This window comes from Rattus norvegicus, chromosome 1 (assembly GCF_036323735.1).
Source record: "Rattus norvegicus strain BN/NHsdMcwi chromosome 1, GRCr8, whole genome shotgun sequence".
NCBI lineage: Eukaryota > Metazoa > Chordata > Mammalia > Rodentia > Muridae > Rattus > Rattus norvegicus.
In genome coordinates, this window is record NC_086019.1 from 36,901,667 (window position 1) to 36,922,049 (window position 20,383).

General features: G+C 38.9%; 1 protein-coding gene across 2 annotated transcripts; it reads right to left on the reverse strand.

Annotated features, from left to right (window-relative positions):
• Positions 1–2,122: 2,122 nt before the first annotated feature.
• On the reverse strand, positions 2,123–18,129 carry Zfp748 (zinc finger protein 748). 2 transcript variants are annotated; one of them, XM_008758701.4, is made up of 4 exons: positions 15,529–16,905; positions 9,392–9,518; positions 8,128–8,226; positions 2,123–6,389 (listed from the first exon to the last, which is right to left on the reverse strand). In XM_008758701.4, exons 2-4 carry the CDS (start codon positions 9,513–9,515, stop codon positions 3,952–3,954), a joined length of 2,661 nt encoding a protein of 886 aa, XP_008756923.1. In that variant the 5' UTR covers positions 9,516–9,518; positions 15,529–16,905; the 3' UTR covers positions 2,123–3,951. The 2 variants fall into 2 exon arrangements, with proteins under 2 accessions (XP_008756923.1, NP_001388796.1); NM_001401867.1 differs by lacking the exon at positions 15,529–16,905 and adding an exon at positions 18,022–18,129 and having other exon boundaries at positions 2,126–6,389.
• Positions 18,130–20,383: the final 2,254 nt, after the last annotated feature.

Consider the following 20,383-nt stretch of genomic DNA (forward strand, 5'->3'; position numbering starts at 1 on the left):
TCTACTGCAATAAGAAATTTTACTGATGAGAGAGGAAATGCCTTAATCTATGGGCATACTTATCAGCTGTTAGAAGCAGGTTTAATAATATGTCCACATAGCTCAATAATTGAGTAGGTTCTCCCCTAGGGTCTATGAGCTAACTAGCTGTAGGTTCTTGTTTTGATGAAGGATAAGTGAAAAAAGTTTGGGAAGCCTGTAAATGCCAGAGCTGTTAGATTCCTTCTGCAAAACTGTTTCCATTGAATAGACTAGCTCATGGCAGCTGACTATATGCATAACACCTGGATAAGTTAAATCCAGGCAGACAATGGTATGGATCAGTGAGGGGCTCACGAATCCCTAAGCTTAGTTGTGGTGCTTGTGGCAGGTACTGGGGAACAGTGTCGGTCTCAGAAGTTTCCCACACTTCAATTATTTGTCCAGTACCACTCTATATACAGGCAGCCATCAGCGGACTCAGTATATTTTAACAAAGAACACAGAAGGTTGGGAGGCAGAAGAGGAGGTAGTGAGTGATAGTGGAGAAATCTGAGGAAAAGGAATGGAGAGGGTATATATGGCTGAGACACTATATACATGAACAATGTTCTCAAATGATATAAAATTATAAAAATAAAGAACAATGACTTTTAAGGAATACTCAGGCTTAACTAGTTTCAGTAGTGATTAAATCCATGGATCTGACTGTCATAAGGTTTTCAGAGGGACATCATCTTACTATGGAGAAGAACGAAACAAGACAGAAGGGTCCTCTAAGGTCTCTGATTCTAAAAGCCATAGAGGTCTGCATCAATACATCCTCAGGGAACAGAAAGGAGATGCTCTCTGGAGATTATATGGGGCAAGACTAACCCTGTATCTTCCATTTGTTTTTTTTTTTTGACATGAATACTAAAGAGGAATTATGAACAACAGCTTTCCCAATCTTCCTTTCTTCCCCTTTTCATACAGTTGGTTTATTTGTTACCAATCACTATTAAACTTGGAAATCAAATATGCTTGAACAAAAAGCCTAAACAAGAAACCACATGCCATCTGTATTAGATGTTTTGCTGAAAACTTATAATTACAGATCATCAACAAATCTGAAATCCCATTCCTGACCCTCTCTCCCTGTGAACATTATTGTGCTTTTCAATCCCTTTAAGGCTTGTTCTAAACACAGGGTTAGAAAACTAAGTGAAGGACAGGTAGTAATCTCAATGGGCTCTATGCTTTAAAGTTTTTTCCCCCACCCATGTATATGGATGTTTGTTCTGGTTCTGGAAGCCACAGGTGTCTATGTCAATTTAACATTAGAGAACAGACGATAACTGTGTACTGTAGGTATGCAGTACCCATGGAAGTCAAAAGACGGAGTCATATCCACTGCAACTGGTGTCACTGATAGTTGGAAGTCGACATGAGTTCCCTGGAAGAGTGGAACCAGTGACTCATTTCTCCAGACCGCAGTAAAGAATGTTTTAGCTGATGGCTTAGTAAGGATAAATTCTAAACTCTCCTACCCCTACTAGTTCACGTGCTGCAGTTAAGACACTTTACAATAAACCACAAGGCTTCTCAGGGCTTTCTTTTTTCAAAAAGTACTGGTGTATCTTCAACGGAGGGTTGTTTGTTTGTTTTTTCCTATTTGTACTATTATAATACATAAGAGTTAGTCTGTCAATATAGTCTTGTGAAACTGAATACAACTGTTTCCTATGACAATTATGGGAAAACAGCTTGTAATTTCACCCAGGATAGAAAATGCCACCTGTAATCAAAATGAGGTGGCAAAGGTGGTACTTAACTTTTTTTCCATAAAGGCTGACAAAAGGCTCAAACCAAAAAAAAAAAAAACAAGGAAAAAAGATTAAAGGAACAATTGTAAATTATGTTGCTATGAAAGGTTTGATATTGTCTCTTTTTCTTTTAAATAAATTCAGTATTTATAAGCCTTTTGAATATATGCAAATAATCAAGTAAGAACTGCAATTACAATGATTAATATTTGATGAAGTATCCAATAACTAAATCCATCCTAACTTCTGAATGAGTATGTGTGGATTGTGTCCCTACTTTACTATGGCTCTAAAACAGGAATTGTGTGTCATTAGACAAAAACTACAGTTCTCACCTAAAAGGGGATAAGACCTTGTTTATTTTGGAGCCAAATATGAATGACATGTGTTAATTTAGCTATCTCTAGACATAAACAAATGCCTAGTCACTACAAAGGGGCCCATGACATACCATCTTAGGATTTCACTACAGCCCAAGTTGGTGAGTTAGTTTTCTTACAGACCAAAGGGGAAGGATTACTTACAATTGGAGGACCCAAAGGGGCGGGGGGATATGCCACACAAGGCATGGCTCAGGAATCCAGATTCAGATTATCCAGGTACAGTCTGACAACATGGCAACAGTTTCAGGAAACATTTATAGTTAAAAGAGCAATTAATCAATAAATCTTGAGAATACATTGCTTAAAAGAATACGTAGATTACAGCTAATAGACGTTTCTGCTATAGGACTCATATGTTCTTAGCTGATGCTAGGAGTCTAATTTTCCATTACAAAAAAATAAATAAATAAAAAGACACTGTGACATTCTTTCCAGTGTGAAGACTGGTGATAACTAAGATATAAAGAGAAAAGCTTTCCCGTATTCATTGCTGTCTAACTTTGACTTCTGTTGCTGTGATAAACGCCATGACTAAGAAATAAGAGAGGAAAGGGTTTATTTCAGCTTAGGAATTAATCAACCACCTCAGCCAGGATGAGAGTTCAAAAACCTTGAGATAGGATCTAACGTAGAAACCATTGAGGAATTCTGCTTACTGGCTTGCTCCCTCTGATTTTTGGTGGCCAGAATTCTCAGTCACTCAGGGTCACCTGTCCTGGGCATCAATCAACATCCAAGAAAATGTCTCAATGGACACATCTGTAAGTTAGTCTGATCCAAATAACCACACAGTTGGGCTTTCCTTAGAAAATGCAGAGAGATGTGAAGTCGAACAGTGAAGCTTATTGAATTCTTTGGTGTTGACAGAGACTTGAAATATTATTTAAAAGTTTGACACATTATCTGTATGTACTTTTTCTCCAGTATGAAGTTTCTGAGGATAATTAAAGTATGAAAAATAGGTAAAGGCCTTGCTATAAGAGTGTGTGTGTGTGTGTGTGTGTGTGTGTGTGTTTTTGGAGTACTAATTCTTTCATGCTAATACAGTGGCAAACTATAGCTAAACACCTGGCTATATTTTGCACATTTGTAGAGATTCTCTCAAGTGTGAATATTATGACATTCACCAAGTACTGAATGATGAATGAGATCTTCATAATACATTTTACCAGGATAAGGTTGTTCTTCAGTACCAATACTTTTGTGTTACTCTATGAAGAGCATTTAAAAGCCTTGTCTATTTGTTCACATTTGTAGTGTTTTTCCCCAGTATAAACTTTAAGGAAGTTAGAAAGTGTTGATTAGTATAGCACTTGTCACATTCTTCCCAAGGATTTGGTTTCTTTTTACTATGAATCCAATTGTGTTGAATAACCAAAAGCACACCTTTCACACTTGTAAGGTCTCTCTTGAGAATGAACTCTGTTCATTTATATTTTAAGAGTAAAGAATTTTCCAGCATATCCACTTGTATAGTGTTTCTGAACAGAAAGCACTACCTTGTGCTGAGTAAGGTTAAAAAGTTTAGTAGAAGCTTTCTCACATTTGTGGTCTTTCTTACTAGTATGATTCTTTTGATGTTTACAAAGTCCTAAGTGAGAGCAAAAGACCTTGTTACAGTCCTCACTCACAAGAGAGTGATTTCCCTCCAAGAGGCTTAAGGTTTGGAGGATAGCAGACATTTTGCCATTCTTTACATGGTTAAGAATTCTGTTCAGGATTTGTTGTGAGGTAAGGATGGATGAGTTAAAAAGCATTTCCATACCCTTCCCAGTTCTAGGGTTTTATCTAGAGTGAATACTCAGGTGGGAAACAAGTTCTAAGTGAGCACTTAAGACTTTGCCACACACTTCACACTTGTAGGGATTCTCTTGAGAATGAATCCTTTGATGTTCCTTAAGGCGAGAAGGATAGTAAAACATTTTGCCGCACTCCTCACACTTGTAGGGCTTCTCTCCAGAGTGGACTACTTTGTGTTGAGAAAGGTATGAATGAGTAGAAAAGGCCTTTCCACATTGCTCACACTTATAGGGTTTCTCTCCAGTATGAATTCTCTGGTGTCTAGAACGTCCTGAGCGAGTGCAAAAGTCCTTGCCACATTCATCACATTTGTATGGTTTCTTTCCAGAATGAATTGCTAAGTGTTCCTTAAGGATTGAAGGATAGTAAAAGGTTTTACCACATTCCTCACATTTGTAAGGTTTCTCCCCAGTGTGACCTAACTTGTGCTGAGTAAGATATGAGTGAGTGTAAAAGGCTTTGCCACATATTTCACACTTGTAAGGATTCTCTTGAGAATGAATTCTTTGATGTTCCTTAAGGCGAGAAGGATAGTAAAACATTTTTCCGCATTCTTCACACTTGTAGGGTTTTTCTCCCATATGAAATCTCTGGTGTTTAGAAAGTCCTTTGGGAGTACAAAAAACATTGCCACATATTTCACACTTGTAAGGATTCCCTTGAGAATGAACTCTTTGATGTTCCTTAAGGCGAGAAGGATAGTAAAACTTTTTGCCACACTCCTCACACCTGTAGGGCTTCTCTCCAGAGTGGACTACCTTGTGCTGAGTAAGGTATGAATGAGTAGAAAAGACTTTTCCACATACTTCACACTTGTGGGGTTTCTCTCCAGTATGAATTCTTTGGTGTCTAGAATGTCCTGAGCGAGTACAAAAATCCTTGCCACATTCATCACACCTGTATGGTTTCTTTCCAGAATGAATTACTAGGTGTTCCTTAAGGATTGAAGGATAGTAAAAGGTTTTGCCACATTCCTCACATTTGTAAGGTTTCTCCCCAGTGTGACCTAATTTGTGCTGAGTAAAGTATGAGTAAGTGTGAAAGGCTTTGCCACATATTTCACACTTGTAAGGATTCTCTTGTGAATGAATCCTTTGATGTTCCTTAAGGCGAGAAGGATAGTAAAACTTTTTGCCACATTCTTCACACTTATAGGGTTTATGTCCAGTGTGAACTATCTTGTGATGAGAAAGGTATGAATGAGTAGAAAAGGCCTTTCCACATTGCTCACACTTGTAGGGTTTCTCTCCAGTATGAATTCTCTGGTGTCTAGAACGTCCTGATCGAGTACAGAATTCCTTGCCACATTCATCACACCTGTATGGTTTCTCTCCAGAATGAATTGCTAGGTGTTCTTTAAGGACTGAAGGGTAGTAAAAGGTTTTGCCACATTCCTCACATTTGTAAGGTTTCTCCCCAGTGTGACCTAACTTGTGCTGAGTAAGGTATGAGAGAGTATAAAAGGCTTTGCCACATTCCTCACACTTGTATGGTTTCTCTCCAGAATGAATTCTCAGGTGTTTAGAAAGTTGCCAGCAAGTTCTAAAGACCTTGCCACATACTTCACACTTGTAGGGTTTCTCTTGAGAATGAGTTATTTGATGCTGCTTAAGGTTCGAAGAACAGTAAAACATTTTCCCACATTCTTCACACTGATAAGGTTTCTCTCGAGTATGCCCTATTTTATGCTGAATCAGGGAAAGATGACTAGCAAAGGCTTTCCCACATTCTTCACACTTGTAGGATTTCACTTCACAATGAATGTTCACTTTAGATACTGAATGGAGTGTGCAAAAGGCATTGCCACATTCTTCACACTTGAAGGCTTTCTCTCCTGGATGAATTCTCGGGTGTTCAGAAAGTAATGAGCAAGCACTAAAAGCCTTAACATATTCTTCATACCTGTAGGGCTTCTCTTCAGTACAAAAGGTCTGGTCTTTAGAAAGTTCTATGGGAGCACAAAAGATCTCGCTACACACTTCAATCTTAAAGAGATTCTCTTGAGAATGAATTTTCTGATGTTCTGTAAGGTGAGAAGGAAAATAAAACATTTTCCCACATTCTTCACAGTTATAAAATTTCTGTCCAGTGTGCTCTACCTCATGCTGAGCAAGATACGAATAAGTAGAAAAGGCTTTTCCACATTCTTCACACTTGTAGGGGTTTTCTCCAATACAAATTCTCCGGTAGCTAGAATTTCCTGAGCACGTACACATGACTTTGCCACATTCTTCACACTTGTAGGCTTTCTCTTCTGTATCAATTATACGGTGTTCAGAAAGTACTGAGCAAGAACCAGAAGCCTTACCACATTCTTCACACTTGTAGGCATTCTCTCCTGGATTGGTTCTCTGATGTTCAAGAAGGAGTGAGTTCCAATCACAGGCTTTGCCACAGTCTTTACATTTATATGGTTTTATATCTGGTAAGTAAAAGTTGAGATATAAATAAACAGTAAGTTTTTCATACATATTTATGTTGCTTTTGTACATGTTATAAAATTTATAATGCTTATCTTTAATATGCAGACCATTAATCATATTTACATAGGTAAATGAGGTTACAAATTCCCACACCTATGTTCACAGCAGTGTAATTTGAAAATGCAGTAAATAGAAACAATCTAAATTTCCACTGAAATAAGAAGAAGATCAAATATAACACAGAAATAATGAAATATTACTACAGTTAAATAGCAAAGAAAGTCATACCATTAATAATAATGGGAATTCTTGGGCTGGAGAGATGGCTTAGAGGTTAAGAGCACTGACTGACTGACTGCTCTTGCAGAGGTCGTGAGTTCAAATCCCAGCAACCACATTGTGGCTCACAACCATCTGTAATGGGATCTGATGCCCTCTCCTGGTGTGTCTGAAGGCAGCTACAGTGTTTTCATATACATAAAATAAATACTTAAATCTTTAAAAAATAATAATAATGGGAATTTTCTTAAGGACATTAACAGAAATGAGCCCATTAAAGATAAATTTATGATCAGGCATACATAAAAATAATTAGCTAAATACAAAAAATATTAGTGGTGATTTCTGAGGTTGAAAGAATGTAGAAATACATACTTTATATCCCAAATATAGTTTTAATTTAGAAGACACAAAATATATATTGCATGATAATTAGACTCTCCATAATATCATAAGTATTATATTTCAAGAAGTCAGGAAGCTCTAGGTTGTATTTTCACAAGAAAATCTGAATCATATTATGAAAAGAAAAAAAAAAACAAAACACTGTAATGATAGAATGCCTGCTGGAGGGACATATTAATCAAAGTCTAGATAACAAAATTAGCCTAAATTCTAAGAAAATTTGGTTAAAAAGATAACATAATCTTACAATAACCAGTGAAGAAATTATATACAAGACTCATCCTAACACATGAAGTAGAAACACCTGGTTCTGTTGCTCATGGAACCAGAGCTCACTGATTTATGCTAAAGTGTTTAGTATTGTATACTCTATCCACAAAAACACATAGCTTACATATAAACAAATTATTTTAAACAACCTAGACTTCCATAATGCAAAAATAAACTTGTAAATTAATGAAAAGAGAATCTTGAACCCACTCAATTCTGAAAAACAATTGGTCAACTATTAAAAACACTCTTTTGGACATATAAAGTTTCAACCTATAAAATATATCCACAACGGATATGTATTTTAAATCAGTAACACTGAGTATGTAAGAGAAAACTTTGAGAATAAATTATAATCATTATAACGTTTAAAAAAAGGATTTCAATTACTATTCACGTAAGTGATGAAAAGAAATATATTTGTGATTATATTATATTATGATGGCTTCACATACATGTCTTTAAACACATGTACAACACATGTACACATTTTCAAAAGTATAAGAAACAGTCAAAATTCCGTTGACAGGCAGATTCTCAGCAAAATGACAAACTTTGTCAGTCACTGTAAACAAAAGCAGTGTCATCTGGAGGGGTAAATAAAGCTTAGAGACCTAGGAAGCATCATAAAATAGATGCCTTCTGATAAAAATGAATGAATACATAAATGGAACTACTTTGATTTCCATTACAACATAACATCTCAATGCATATGGTAGAGTCTGGCTTTCTGTTGGATTTCTGACCTCACTTTGTCCTCTGACCTCCCTCATTCTTACATACCTGGGTGCATGGTGGTGGCTCCTACTTGTTTCTTCTCATCTGAAGGCTCTTGTCTTTGCTCCAGAAATGTGACCAGGTATGGCTTAGAGAAAGCAAGACCTGTTTGTGGGAAAAAGGCATAAGATTGATTGTGTGCTATTCACCTGGGAAATAACATGTCTATTCCAGGATTCTGCTATTGTGGGCATGGGGAGGATATACTGAACATCATTTCCTTCATTTATGAGAAAAAATATTAAAAATTAAGGATATAAGGCCCTGGGTTCGGTCCCCAGTTCCGAAAAAAAAAAAAAGAACAAAAAAAAAAAATTAAGGATATGCCTTGTGCTTGTGAACATTACCACCAGAGTAAAGGATACTTCTAAGAAACAGCCAGGTTAAAAACACAAAAAGGAAAAACAATTATCTTAGTTACATCAACAATCTCCTAAGTTCTCCCTGGATGAAGGCCCATAAACCTCACTGTTGGAAAATACAAGCTCCCATGAAATTTTTTATGAAATAAATTTAATATTCACCTTGAATTAAGAATTCACTATGAGCCAGGCCTGGTGGCACTTAATACTGGCACTTGAGAGGCAGAGGCAGAAGGGTCTCTGAATTCAAGCCAGTCTGGTCTACAAAGAGACAGCCAAGATGGCAAAGAGAGAGCCTGGCTCAAAGTACAAAATAAACAACAACAAACCCATACACATATGAAGTGGGTTGGCCTAATGTTGTTTGTATTTTAATGTTACTTTGGGGTCCCCAAGACGGGTTGTCCCAGAAAGTCTGCACGTAAGATGCTGAGTGACCCTGGCCACAAGTGACTTCTAATGGGTAAGTAAAGATGCTAACAGTCAACAGCTGGGTATAAGAGACATGGATGGGGTTTAAGTTTCTCAGGCTTGTGGGGAGAGGTGGACCAGAAGGAAGAAGAACATGCAGGAGAGGTGGCAGCAGAAGCTACCATGGGTTAAGGGTCAAGAGAGCATGGCCCTGAGGGCTGCCCAGTTAAGAGTTAGGAACAGCCCAGATGGAATATCCTAAATAATAAGTAATAACTTGGGGCTATCGATAGGATAGTGGATTCTAACAGCATGGAGGGTAGGCAGCTGCCCAGCTACGGTGCTGCTTAGAGCTTATTACAAATATAAAGGCTATGCGTGTGCCTTTCATTGGGGAACTCAATATCCAAAGGCAGGGATTTTTAGATACTTTATACAATACACACATACACACACACACACACACACAAGAATTTACTGACGGAAGTGATCCTTACCCAGGAACACAAGGTTGCTATAATTCTCCAGCATCACATCTCTGTACAGATTCCATTGAGCAGGGTCCAGACATTCCCACTCCTCTGCAGAGAAATCAATGGCTACATCCCTGAATGACAGCATTTCCTGAAATAAGGACAATCAATATCAGATTATAATAGTAACTAACAATATAAATACCAATAAGCATGTTGTACCTATGAATACATTCTGAGGAAGTATAGCAATAACAACATTTTGTTAATATTTAAAATAACTAGGTATCACTCTCATTCTTTCACTTCTCCTTTTCTACCATGTGTTTATCTTTCTTAAGCATGTATTCATGTGTTTACCATATTCATAATGCAGCCTTTGAAATCCTGACAACTTTATCTGCTGAATTTTAAGAATTATAATTTGTGATTCTAATTACTATTCTCCCTTATTTAATTATTTTTACATTTTAGTGTTGGATTGCTTTCATCTCATTAAAAAAAGTTCTCAAATGGTCAATGACAGCAGTACATTATTCCTTTTGTTCCATAGCTAGATAATAGAAAATCACAGATTTACATGTTTAAAGGGGTATTCTGCTATAGGTAGACTCATCATTGTCTTTATATCAACTTTTAAATGGTCATTTCCTTGAACACTTAATGTTATTAAGTTTAAAAAGTCCACAGTTCTTCGGTCAGGTGTTGTAATGCATGTCTTTAATTTCAGAACTTGGGAGGCAGAGGCAGGTGATCTCTATGAGTTCCAGGTGAACCTGATTTATACAGCAAGTTCTAGGGCAGCCAGCACCACATAGAACCTGTCTCACAACAAACAAACAAAAAAAACCCAACAACAACAACAAAAAAACCCAACCAAGCCAAATATGTCTTCTAATCTTCTATGATATGTACTACAAAATGGTGACTTATACTTACCATTCTGGGCAACATTTACTATTAAGCTTCTTCTATTTAACTGTATAAGAGCACTGACTGACCAATATTTTCGGCCTCCCTTTCCTGATGGGCAAAAATCATTATTTCTCCAACTTCTGTAAGTTAAAATTCTTAAGACTCAACCTATGTTTGAGGTCATGTGATTTTTTATCTTTCTGTATCTGAAATAATAATTTTCACTCTCTTCTATATTGACCCAAGTTGTAGCATTTCATTGTTTTGTGTGACTGAAAGATTATAAACATGTGTACCACAAATGTCATTGTCAAAAAATCAAGTAAATTATAGAATTTAGATTTCAGCCACACTTGGACAAACTCAAAATTATAGAAAAAGAAATATAAAGTAAAATTTAAGCACTTATACCAAAAGAATTCTGAGATTAGTTTTGCAACTGAAATGAGTACAGGGAAGCTCAAGGGTCAAGAAAACAAATATAGTAAAATAATATTTACCCTTGCTGTGGCACTAGTGATGGTAGAAAGAAACCACAGAAAAGCTTTAGAAAGTCTATGTGGCTCTGACAACAGAAAATGGGCAACTGTGCAGAGCCTGCATCACATGAGGATGGCACTTTTGTTCTTTTTAATGACATTTGTTTAATGACATGACAGCACTTAGACAAGTGTTTAAGAATAAGAATGAGATAGTTGATTCCTCATTTCCAGTTACTTATAATTTTTTTTAGATTGACTTGTCAACATTCTCTTAATAATTCCCCTTTATAAATTCCCTGCATGGATGCCATGTATCTTCATACATACAAGCTACACTTAGTGATTCAGGAAAAGCCATGATCCTTTGCTTTTCTTAAGTGAGCCTGCAAGGCAGAGTTGGGAAGATAGCCTCCAATTTCCTAGCTCCTTTCTCAGGATGTTAATCCTGCAGGGTGATGGCTCTTCTAGTCACCTGCCAGAGCTCTCTGGATTCTCGAATGAAAGACACAGATGCTAGTTATGCTAGCCAAAAAATCCTGTTTACAATGTCCTATACCTAGGCTAAAGGAAGCCTGTCCCCAGTTGGCTCTGATTGGGAAATAAAGTTGCCAATGCCCAGTGGTAGGACAGAATGAAAGAGGTACGACTTTTAGGATTCCTGGGCAAGAAATGCAGGGGAGAAGAAGACGGATTCTGTTATGAGAGTGGGTAGGGCAGACCATGCCATAACAAGGAAGCAGAGAGATTAACGTTAAGAGTCTGCCGATATATAAGAACCCGGGAAAGTGGCTCCAGGGGCCACTCCCCCGATTGGGTCTGAGGTAGCAGAGATGAAATATAGATTTAAAAAAATGTTAACTAAGGAATACCAGAGGGGAGTGTGTGCTAGCCATGGGAAGGTTTGGAAGTGTCCAGCCATTGAGCTAATAAGGCATATTAAAAATAGCACTGCGTATGTGTGTCTTTAATTCTAGAATCCAGAGAGCTCCTACAGGTGGTAAAGAGGTGCCATTACCCACTGAGAGCCAGAGCGGATTAACAATTCACCGCTACAGAAAGGCTTCTAATTTCTTACAAGACATTTGAAGGTCCTATACATTCTAACTCAAGATGGGTGGTCACTGTTATTCCCAAAGGCCAAATAAAAATAAGTACTATAAGGAATACAGATAGGAAACATGGATCAGACAAAGGAAAAACAAAACATCCCAAAGATGCCTACCCATGTTAATAATCTAAAGAATTCAAACAACTAAATAAAAAGGCACGATAATCACTCCATATGTAACAAGAATATCGGAAACCACCATGCAATAAACTATGAGAAGCACAGTGACACAGCTGAAAATGCCATATTGAATGGCAAATAACAAAGGAGCTCCAAACACTAGAAAAAGTCTGGCAGGAGGAAGGATGCCTCAGCAAAGAGGAAGCTGCCAGAAAAGCATGAAAAAAAGACACTAAGAACATGGAAGACCTGTGGGGAGACTCAGCAGGTAAAGGTGCTTGGAGTGCACTGTAAGGACCTCAAGTGGGTCCCTAGTAACAAGGTACAGTGTTTCTTAAACTCTGCCCCTACATAAGCATAGCATGATATGTGGTCCTACATATACAAACAGATTCAATAAGGAAAGAAAATAATATAAAGAAGAAAGTAAAAGAAAGGACTGGGGGGGGGGGGACGACCCTGAAGAGATCCTGTAAAGTATTTATGGAACACTCTACATAGAATAAAAAAAGAGGACAAAATCAGAATGGTGTTACATGTTTGTAATCTTAGTTCTTGGATGGTATAGGCAGGGATACCAGGTGTTCAAGGGCAGCCTCATCTGCATAGGGAGTTTAAAGCTAGTCTGTGAGATACGAAGAGGTCTCTTTAAAAAAAAAAAAAAAAGCAAATAAAAAAGGAAAAAAATTACATTTTAAGAAATGTGGTATTTAAACTTACACTGTGTAAAATAAGTGATGGAAACTAAAACTTCCAACAAATGCCAGTCTAGGTAACACTGAAGAAATTCAAGAAGACGAAGCAAGCTGTGCATGCAAGAGTTCTGGCTTTCCGCCAGGGCAGCCATCTTCCAGTAACTCACCAAGATGACGAACACAAAAGGAAAGAGGAGAGGTACTCGGTATATGTTCTCTAGACCTATTAGGAAACATGGAGTTGTTCCTTTGGCCACATACATGCGAATCTACAAGAAAGGTGATATTGTAGACATCAAGGGAATGGGCACTATTCAAAAAGGAATGCCGCATTAAGTGTTACCACGGCAAAACCGGAAGAGTCTACAATGTCACCCAGCATGCCGTGGGTATCATTGTAAACAAGCAAGTTAAAAGCAAGATTCTGGCCAAGAGGATCAATGTGCAGACTGAGCACATCAAGCACTCAAAGAGCAGAGACGGCTTCCTGAAGCAGGTGAAGGACAATGATCAGAAGAAAAAGGAAGCCAAAGGGAAGGGCACCTGGGTTCAGCTGAAGCGCCCACTTTGTGAGGACTAACGGAAAGGAGCCTGAGCTGCTGGAGCCCATTCCATACAAATTCATGGCCTAATGTATACAAAGGAAATAAAGGACCTGGACTGCAAAGTGTTTTCCTTAGGTTGAAGTGTGGTGTCTTCTCCCTGAAAGAAAATGTTAAAGCAAAGTTTCATTGTCTTTGCTGTTCAGATTTTACTAATTGTTCTTCTAAATGATATTGCTTAGTGTGCAGAAAATATATTCTTGATTAGAAAATAGTAAAAAAAAAAAAAAAAAAGAAAAGAAAAGAGTTCTAACAGGAGCAGGAAAACAACAGCTCCTTTACCCAGGAGGTGTGTCTGTAAAATCCTTAACAGTTTACCTCAGCAGAGATAGCAGGGAAGCTGAGGGATGTTGTGTCACACAGGGTGGAAGGAAAAGAACAAGAAAAGCATGGATACACAGACCAAGTTGGTCCCTAACAGACCTGGAGAGCAGAGAAGTCAACAGAACAAAAACCGGAGCCTGTGGGAGAGTTGGAATGAGGAGAAACTTATGCATTACAAACAGTCAAAGCAGCAGAGGGAAACTGCAAGGAGGAGGATGTCAGCAGACAGACTTGCAAGTCACTAGTAGAATGATAAAAAGTCGCTAAACCCAGTCCCCCACCAACTCCCTCCCTTGCAGGGTTTTTTTTTTTTTTTTTTGAGGCAAGGTCTTAAAATGGACCTGGAGGTCATGGAACTCATAATGTAGATGAGGCTGGCCTACCTTTTCCTTCCAAGTGTTGGGGTTAAAGACACATGCCACCTGACCCAGTCACTCTGAAGAAAGTAGACTCTGGTAAAAGCATCTTTATAACGTGAGAGACAAGAAACACATTTTCTACTTTCTTTACCTGTGAGATGGCATAGGCCAGGTTGTGAAATTTAACTTCCCTTCTTTTGAATGGAGGCTGGTCCTAGACACAAGCCTGGACCAATAGAATAGAGAAAAGTAGAAGTCCGAGAACTCTTGCACACCATGAATGTGTCCCTAAAAGACATTCCTTTGTTGAAACCGAACAGTCCTGACTAGCAGGAGCTTATGGGGAAGTAAAAGCTAGGTGCAAATAGAAGACTGGATTCCCAATTAGCTTCTAGCTACTAGTGACTCCCTTTTGGACACAGAATATCTATGGATTAAAGAACATGTTGCCTTGGGGGCTGGAGAGATGGCTCAGCGGTTAAGAGCACCCGACTGCTCTTCCAGAGGTCATGAGTTCAATTCCCAGCAACCACATGGTGGCTCACAACCATCTGTAAAGAGATCTGATGCCCTCTTCTGGTGTATCTGAAGACAGCTACAGTGTACTTATATATAATAAATAAATAAATCTTTAAAAAAAAAAAAAAAAAAAAAGAACATGTTGCCTTAAAACCACAACAAAGTGTGAGAAAGTAGCCAACCCACAGGTCTCTGGCCCAGCTTTTGACCCCACATGGATGTCATAACATGCAGCAATCAGTAATTCTTGTTTTTAGCCAACACATCTTATAATAATATAACTTAAGAGTGCCTATTTGGAACATTGGACATGGTAGGGGAGACCATAAGTGTTATTTACTTGCAAACTAATATGCTTCTAAAATATGTATTCCAAGTAAACAACACATGTTTTGCTCTGTATGTTCAATTTACAAATCTACCAGTGGTTTTAAATATTCAGTACAATGTTACTACTTGTTCCTAAAGAAATATTAAGTGCAGCCCATCCTGTAAACAGCTGAGGCTGAGAAGCTCATCCGTTTAATTTTTATTTAGCCACCTCATAGAAGATAATAGTTGTATGTCTTTGAAAAAGTCTGCCAAACCATCTGACTCATACTTTTCAACTCAAAATATGTCACTGCATTTGAGAACAACTACAGATAGACTCAAGAATGGAAATATTTATAAACCAAAAGGAGAAAATGCTAAAAATCTGTGCTTCATGTTTTTCACTTTGCATGTTTCTGTCTCCCATTCAAGTCTACACATATAACTTCTGTATCTTCTCTCCATGTTACCCAACATATGTCTCACAGATCACCAGAAAATGAACATCATCATCCCACAAAGTTTCCTTTTGGAGTTTTCCCAAGAACAACATGTCTAACACAACAATGGTCACTATATGTGAGTTTCTAAAATGAGTAACTCCTTCCCTCTTATCTTTACTTGCACAAACATTAGAATACAAACAAAAGAGCCTTATAGGAAAAGGCAAAACTGCACATCATGGGAGTCTGAATTCCTCACCCAAAGAGGAAGAAGAAACTCACTTTAGCAGCTTACTGGTTGAATGTGACCCACAGAGAACGCAGTTGTCATTATCCACATGCAGAGCTACAATGATGTTCAGGCTAAGTATAAGAAAATGTTCCACACACAGTTGAACCTGTTGTGCAAATCCTGGGCAAGTCATCCAAGCTCCATAGACAGACAGAGGAGTGTAAACACTGGAAGGCTACATTGATTGCAGTAGAAAACTGGGAAATGATGGATGTCTCAGATGGCATGGAAAGGAGCAGATTGGAAGACTCCAGGAAAGAACAGAAGAACGCACTACGAAGTCATAACAGAAATGAACTGAAATTAACAAAAGCACGTTAGTGAAAAAATATTAAATTCCAGGCCAAACAGTCAAAAGAACTTCTCCACCACATGTAGAAATTTTGAAAATCAGCAAAGTGTCGGTTGGATGGGTTTCTGTCTGGTTGCTGGTGCTAAGTCAGATGACAGGGGCCATAAAATGTATTTAGCGTATCCATAAACTACTATTTTAAAATATTTTTCACAAGGCTCATTTCACCTAGGCTGACCTTAAACTTTCTAAGCAGAGTGAAACTGTGAACTCCCGATTTCCTACTTCTACCTCCCAAATTTCCAATGGCAGGGTTACACCTCAGAATATGCTGCAATTGCAGGTGCGCTTACTTAAAATTATGCCTACATGAAGGGTCTGCACATTGTAAGGGAGCATGCTCCTGCATCTATGCATTGTAAGAGCTTTGATGCATAAGGCAATGAAAACAGTGATGTTCCTACAGATTGGCGACATTTACTGGGAAGTATCTGTATTTTAATTATAGTTACAAAATCCACAGAAAATTCTGATACATGAGCATGGTGGTCATACAAGACTTAAGAGAAAAAAAAAATGCAGTGAAATTAACGAGACCCAATGTCTGTTCACCTTAACTGACTTCGATATTGTTCGAGTGGCTATTCTAGGAAAGCTTAATAACACTTGTTTTTTTTTTTTTTTTTTTTAATACCATGTTTTGTTTGTGACAGGTGTTTTGTGTAGCCCTGGCTGTCCTGTAACTTGCTCTGTAGATCAGGTTGGCCTCAAACTTGGGGATCCACATGTCTCTGCCTCCCCAGTGCTGTGATTAAAGGTGTTTATCACCACCACCATTGCTAAAAACACCAAGTTCCTCATGAGTAGACTTTTTAATGCCATAAGTCAGTTTCTAGCACATAAACACTTGGTTTGACTGACGTGTAACAAATTAGGCACACAAAAGACTGAGCAGCCTACCCTGTACAAACTACAGGACCCCGAGTGAACCGAAGCTCTTCAAATTCATCTTTTACTTTAAAAAAATTTTTGTTTTTGTTTATTTTGTTTATTTACATTTCAAATGTTATCCCCCTTCCCGGTTTCCCCTCCAACCCCCACCTCCCATCCCACACTCCCTCCCCCCATCTTTTACTCTTTTGACACAGTATAAATACTGGGATAAAGAGTTCAAGAAGAACTGTTTAAGGAGAATCATGGAATGCAGATACCACATCTAGTGACAGTCAGTTTTAGATGTTCTACACAGTAGACAATGACAGACTAAAAGCATGGATTAGAGAGTTTTGTAAGCATTCTGTCAGGTATGCGGAGCTATTTCTCTTTCCCAGAGAAACTCAAGCACCTTTGTCTGTTTACTGTCAATTCCTAGATACACTTGTAGCTTCATTACCATCTCGTAAGAATTAATGACATCATAATTCCCAATGGAATTGGATGAGTTATTATTCTTTAGTACAGTATAGGATCAGTAATTTCTTGTTGTGCAAAACTAGAGTTTTTTTCTTTAGAGAATCATTCTAGGTCTACATGGGAGTGTTAGGCTGAGGATTCAGGTCACAGAGGTGATCATGAAGTATTCCTATTTAAAACAGCAGTTCATAAATCTAACTGTGCTCCAAAGAAAACGAGACTATCAGCTCACACATCAATCTCCCTCGCAAAACTCTGGGTTCTTAGAAACTAGTAACTTTATAAACTTCTATCAACGCAAACTAAAAGTACTAGATCGACTATAAAGCACAGGAGGGATCGTACCTCCACTTGGTCTAGGTGTCCTGAGAAAACTGACAACAGCAAGGAAGGTGTGGGCCAACTAGTCCACAGCCAATCTGTAATGTGTGAGCCCACCATCACCTCCAGGTGCAGGCTGTGAGCTGACACGCTTGGCCGAGCAATCCTGGATTTTCCACACTTCCTGATTCCTGTCCTAACAATCCAGCCCCTATAACAGAAGCTCAGTGTGGACCAAGGCAGCCTCCTGTGCTCACAGAGCATTCACTTCCAGCACCAACCGCACGACCTCTCCCAGGCCCCAACAGGCTTCCAGGCGCTGTGGCCCAGCCTAGAACAGCAGGTCTCCACCAAGTCTGTTCTTCCCGCCTCGGGGCCAGCCCTCCTCCGCTTCCTCAGAGCTGGACCCGCCCAGGGTCCCTGCAACCTGCATGGGTGCGTGGCACCCTGGACCAACCTCCATGTCAGCGATGCAACCCGAATGCGGAGCAGGACCAGAGAATCGCCCAACTTTGCGAGAAAATGCACTAATGCAGACGCAATGCGGAAGTGCCGTTTTCACAATGGCTCCTTGTGAAGCGTTACAGCGGAAGACTACACTTCCCACAGGTCTGTGCGACGAGGCGCCAGGAACTCAAGCTGGTGACTTGCTTGTTTCCTGTGTATCGCCCCCTCTGCAGGTGAGGATGGATGGGAGCTCGAGCTGCCCCTGCCTTGGGACAGGCATAGGGAATTGGGCTGCTTTAAAACTCCCGGATTCAGAGAAAGGACTGGAAGAGCTTGAAGGGGCTCGAGACCACATATGAACAACAATGCCAAGCAACCAGAGCTTTCAGGGATTAAGCCACTACCCAAAGACTATACATGGACTGACCCTGGGCTCCAACCTCATAGGTAGCAATGAATAGCCTAGTAAGGGCACCAGTGGAAGGGGAAGCCCTTGGTCCTGCCAAGACTGAACCCCCAGTGAACGTGATTGTTGTGGGGAGGGTGGAATGGGGGTAGAATGGGGAGGGGAAGCCCATATAGAAGGGGAGGGGGACGGGTTAGGGGGATGTTGGCCCAGAAACCGGGAAGGGGAATAACAATCAAAATGTAAATAAGAAATAATCAAGTTAATAAAGATGAAAAAAAAAAAAACCAAAAAAAAATCAGACCATATACAGAAACATATACATTTGGTGTCCTATATTTGTATTATATACTCTAAACATACACATATCTCACAGGAGAAAGTCATCATATGGGAAGAGGTACTTCTCAACAGAATAAACACAATCACAAATAAAAAAAAAAACACTGAAAATGCAGATTCTGATATAGAGGCTCTGGCTGAGGTCTGATTTTCGAGCATGTACAGAGTTCGGTAATGACAGCACATGATGGACCTCAGTTTAAGCAGCCAATGGAGACAACAAGGAAGGAATTACAAGCATTTTAAAAATCCCAGCAAGTATAGACATAACTTTGAATGTTTAAAATACAGTAGATGTCACTCTTACACTGTGATTTCTTCTTCCCTTGCTCTTATTTTTTTCTCATACAGGTATTCATGTATTTGGTATATTCCAAAAGCAAGCTTTGTGATATCTGTGTATAGTAGTACCCATTGCATTACCTAAATACATCCCAGTGGCAGTGGCATTCCTTGCTACCACCCCAATGCTCTGAGTTCCTGAATGAAACACAGACACACACACACACACACACACACACACACACACACACACACACACACACACACTGTCTGGGCCACTCCCTACCCTCCATCTACCTCTCTCCAGTATTCCTGAGTTATTACTTACAAAATCCTATACTCTCTCTTTGCCGCTGTGGACCCAGTCAGGCATGCCTTTTGGGCTGCTATCCCCTAGCTATTACATGATGGCTATGCTCTCTGTCTTGCAGCTTCTCAGGCATCTTTCCTCTCCTCCTTCTCCCAGTATAGTGGATCACTTCTCCTTCTGCTGTCCCTAGCCTGGGAGTCCTAAAAGTCCCACTTCTTTTTGCCTTGCCCAGCCATTGGCTGCCAGCAACTTTATTTACCAATCAGAACTAACTGGGGACAGTCCCTCAGTGTCTTTCATGTGGAAGTGCAAACTCTCATGAAAATAATTTTGGGGCCCCAACTTAACCCAATATAAGCAGCATTAGCACTGCATCTGTGCCTTTGTCTGCCAAGTCCCAAAATTTTAATTTGTGATGCTACTTACGAGTCTGTGTTATTTTAAAATTTCTACATTATAGTTTTTTAATCATCACATCACATAAAAGTCCCAAATAATCTATGAAAGCAGTAATGTTACTTTTTCTATCTATGATTAAATGACAAAAGCTCTGAAATTTTATATATTAATGAGGTATTTTGAAACAATTGTTAAAGGTATAGTTTTCAAAATCTTCTTATCTGTTTCAATATATTTGCTCATCTTTTTTTTCTTTCTTTTTTTTTTTTTCGGAGCTGAGGACCAAACCCAGGGCTTTGCGCTTTCTAGGCAAGCGCTCTACCACTGAGCTAAATCCCCAACCCCGTATTTGCTCATCTTATCATTTTTTTTTCTGCTTAAAATGTCCAAAATCCTGTCTTCTGGGCTTCTGAAATAGATAGCACATAATAATTATCCACAGTTAACATTCTGGACCACAGTAAACAAGCTTCTTTCTATCTACCTATAGTGGGGTATACAGTGATCATCAGTTCTTCAGGTCTTCTCTTCTAATAGAAGTGATTGGGGTGAGAACGCATTCTATATCCTCCAATTTCCTAGTTTATTCTTCAGGATATAAATAGTGGGACAGATATCCAACTTCTGTCTGAT

Bases quoted from the DNA above. Each gene is read 5' to 3' on its own strand.
- Zfp748 (NM_001401867.1), bottom strand. The intron at 8,227-9,391 runs GTAAGGATCACT...TCCCACAAACAG, and splicing joins TAGCAACCTTGTGTTCCTGG to GTCTTGCTTTCTCTAAGCCA. The intron at 6,390-8,127 runs GTATGTAAGAAT...TTTACTTACCAG, and splicing joins AGCCACCACCATGCACCCAG to ATATAAAACCATATAAATGT.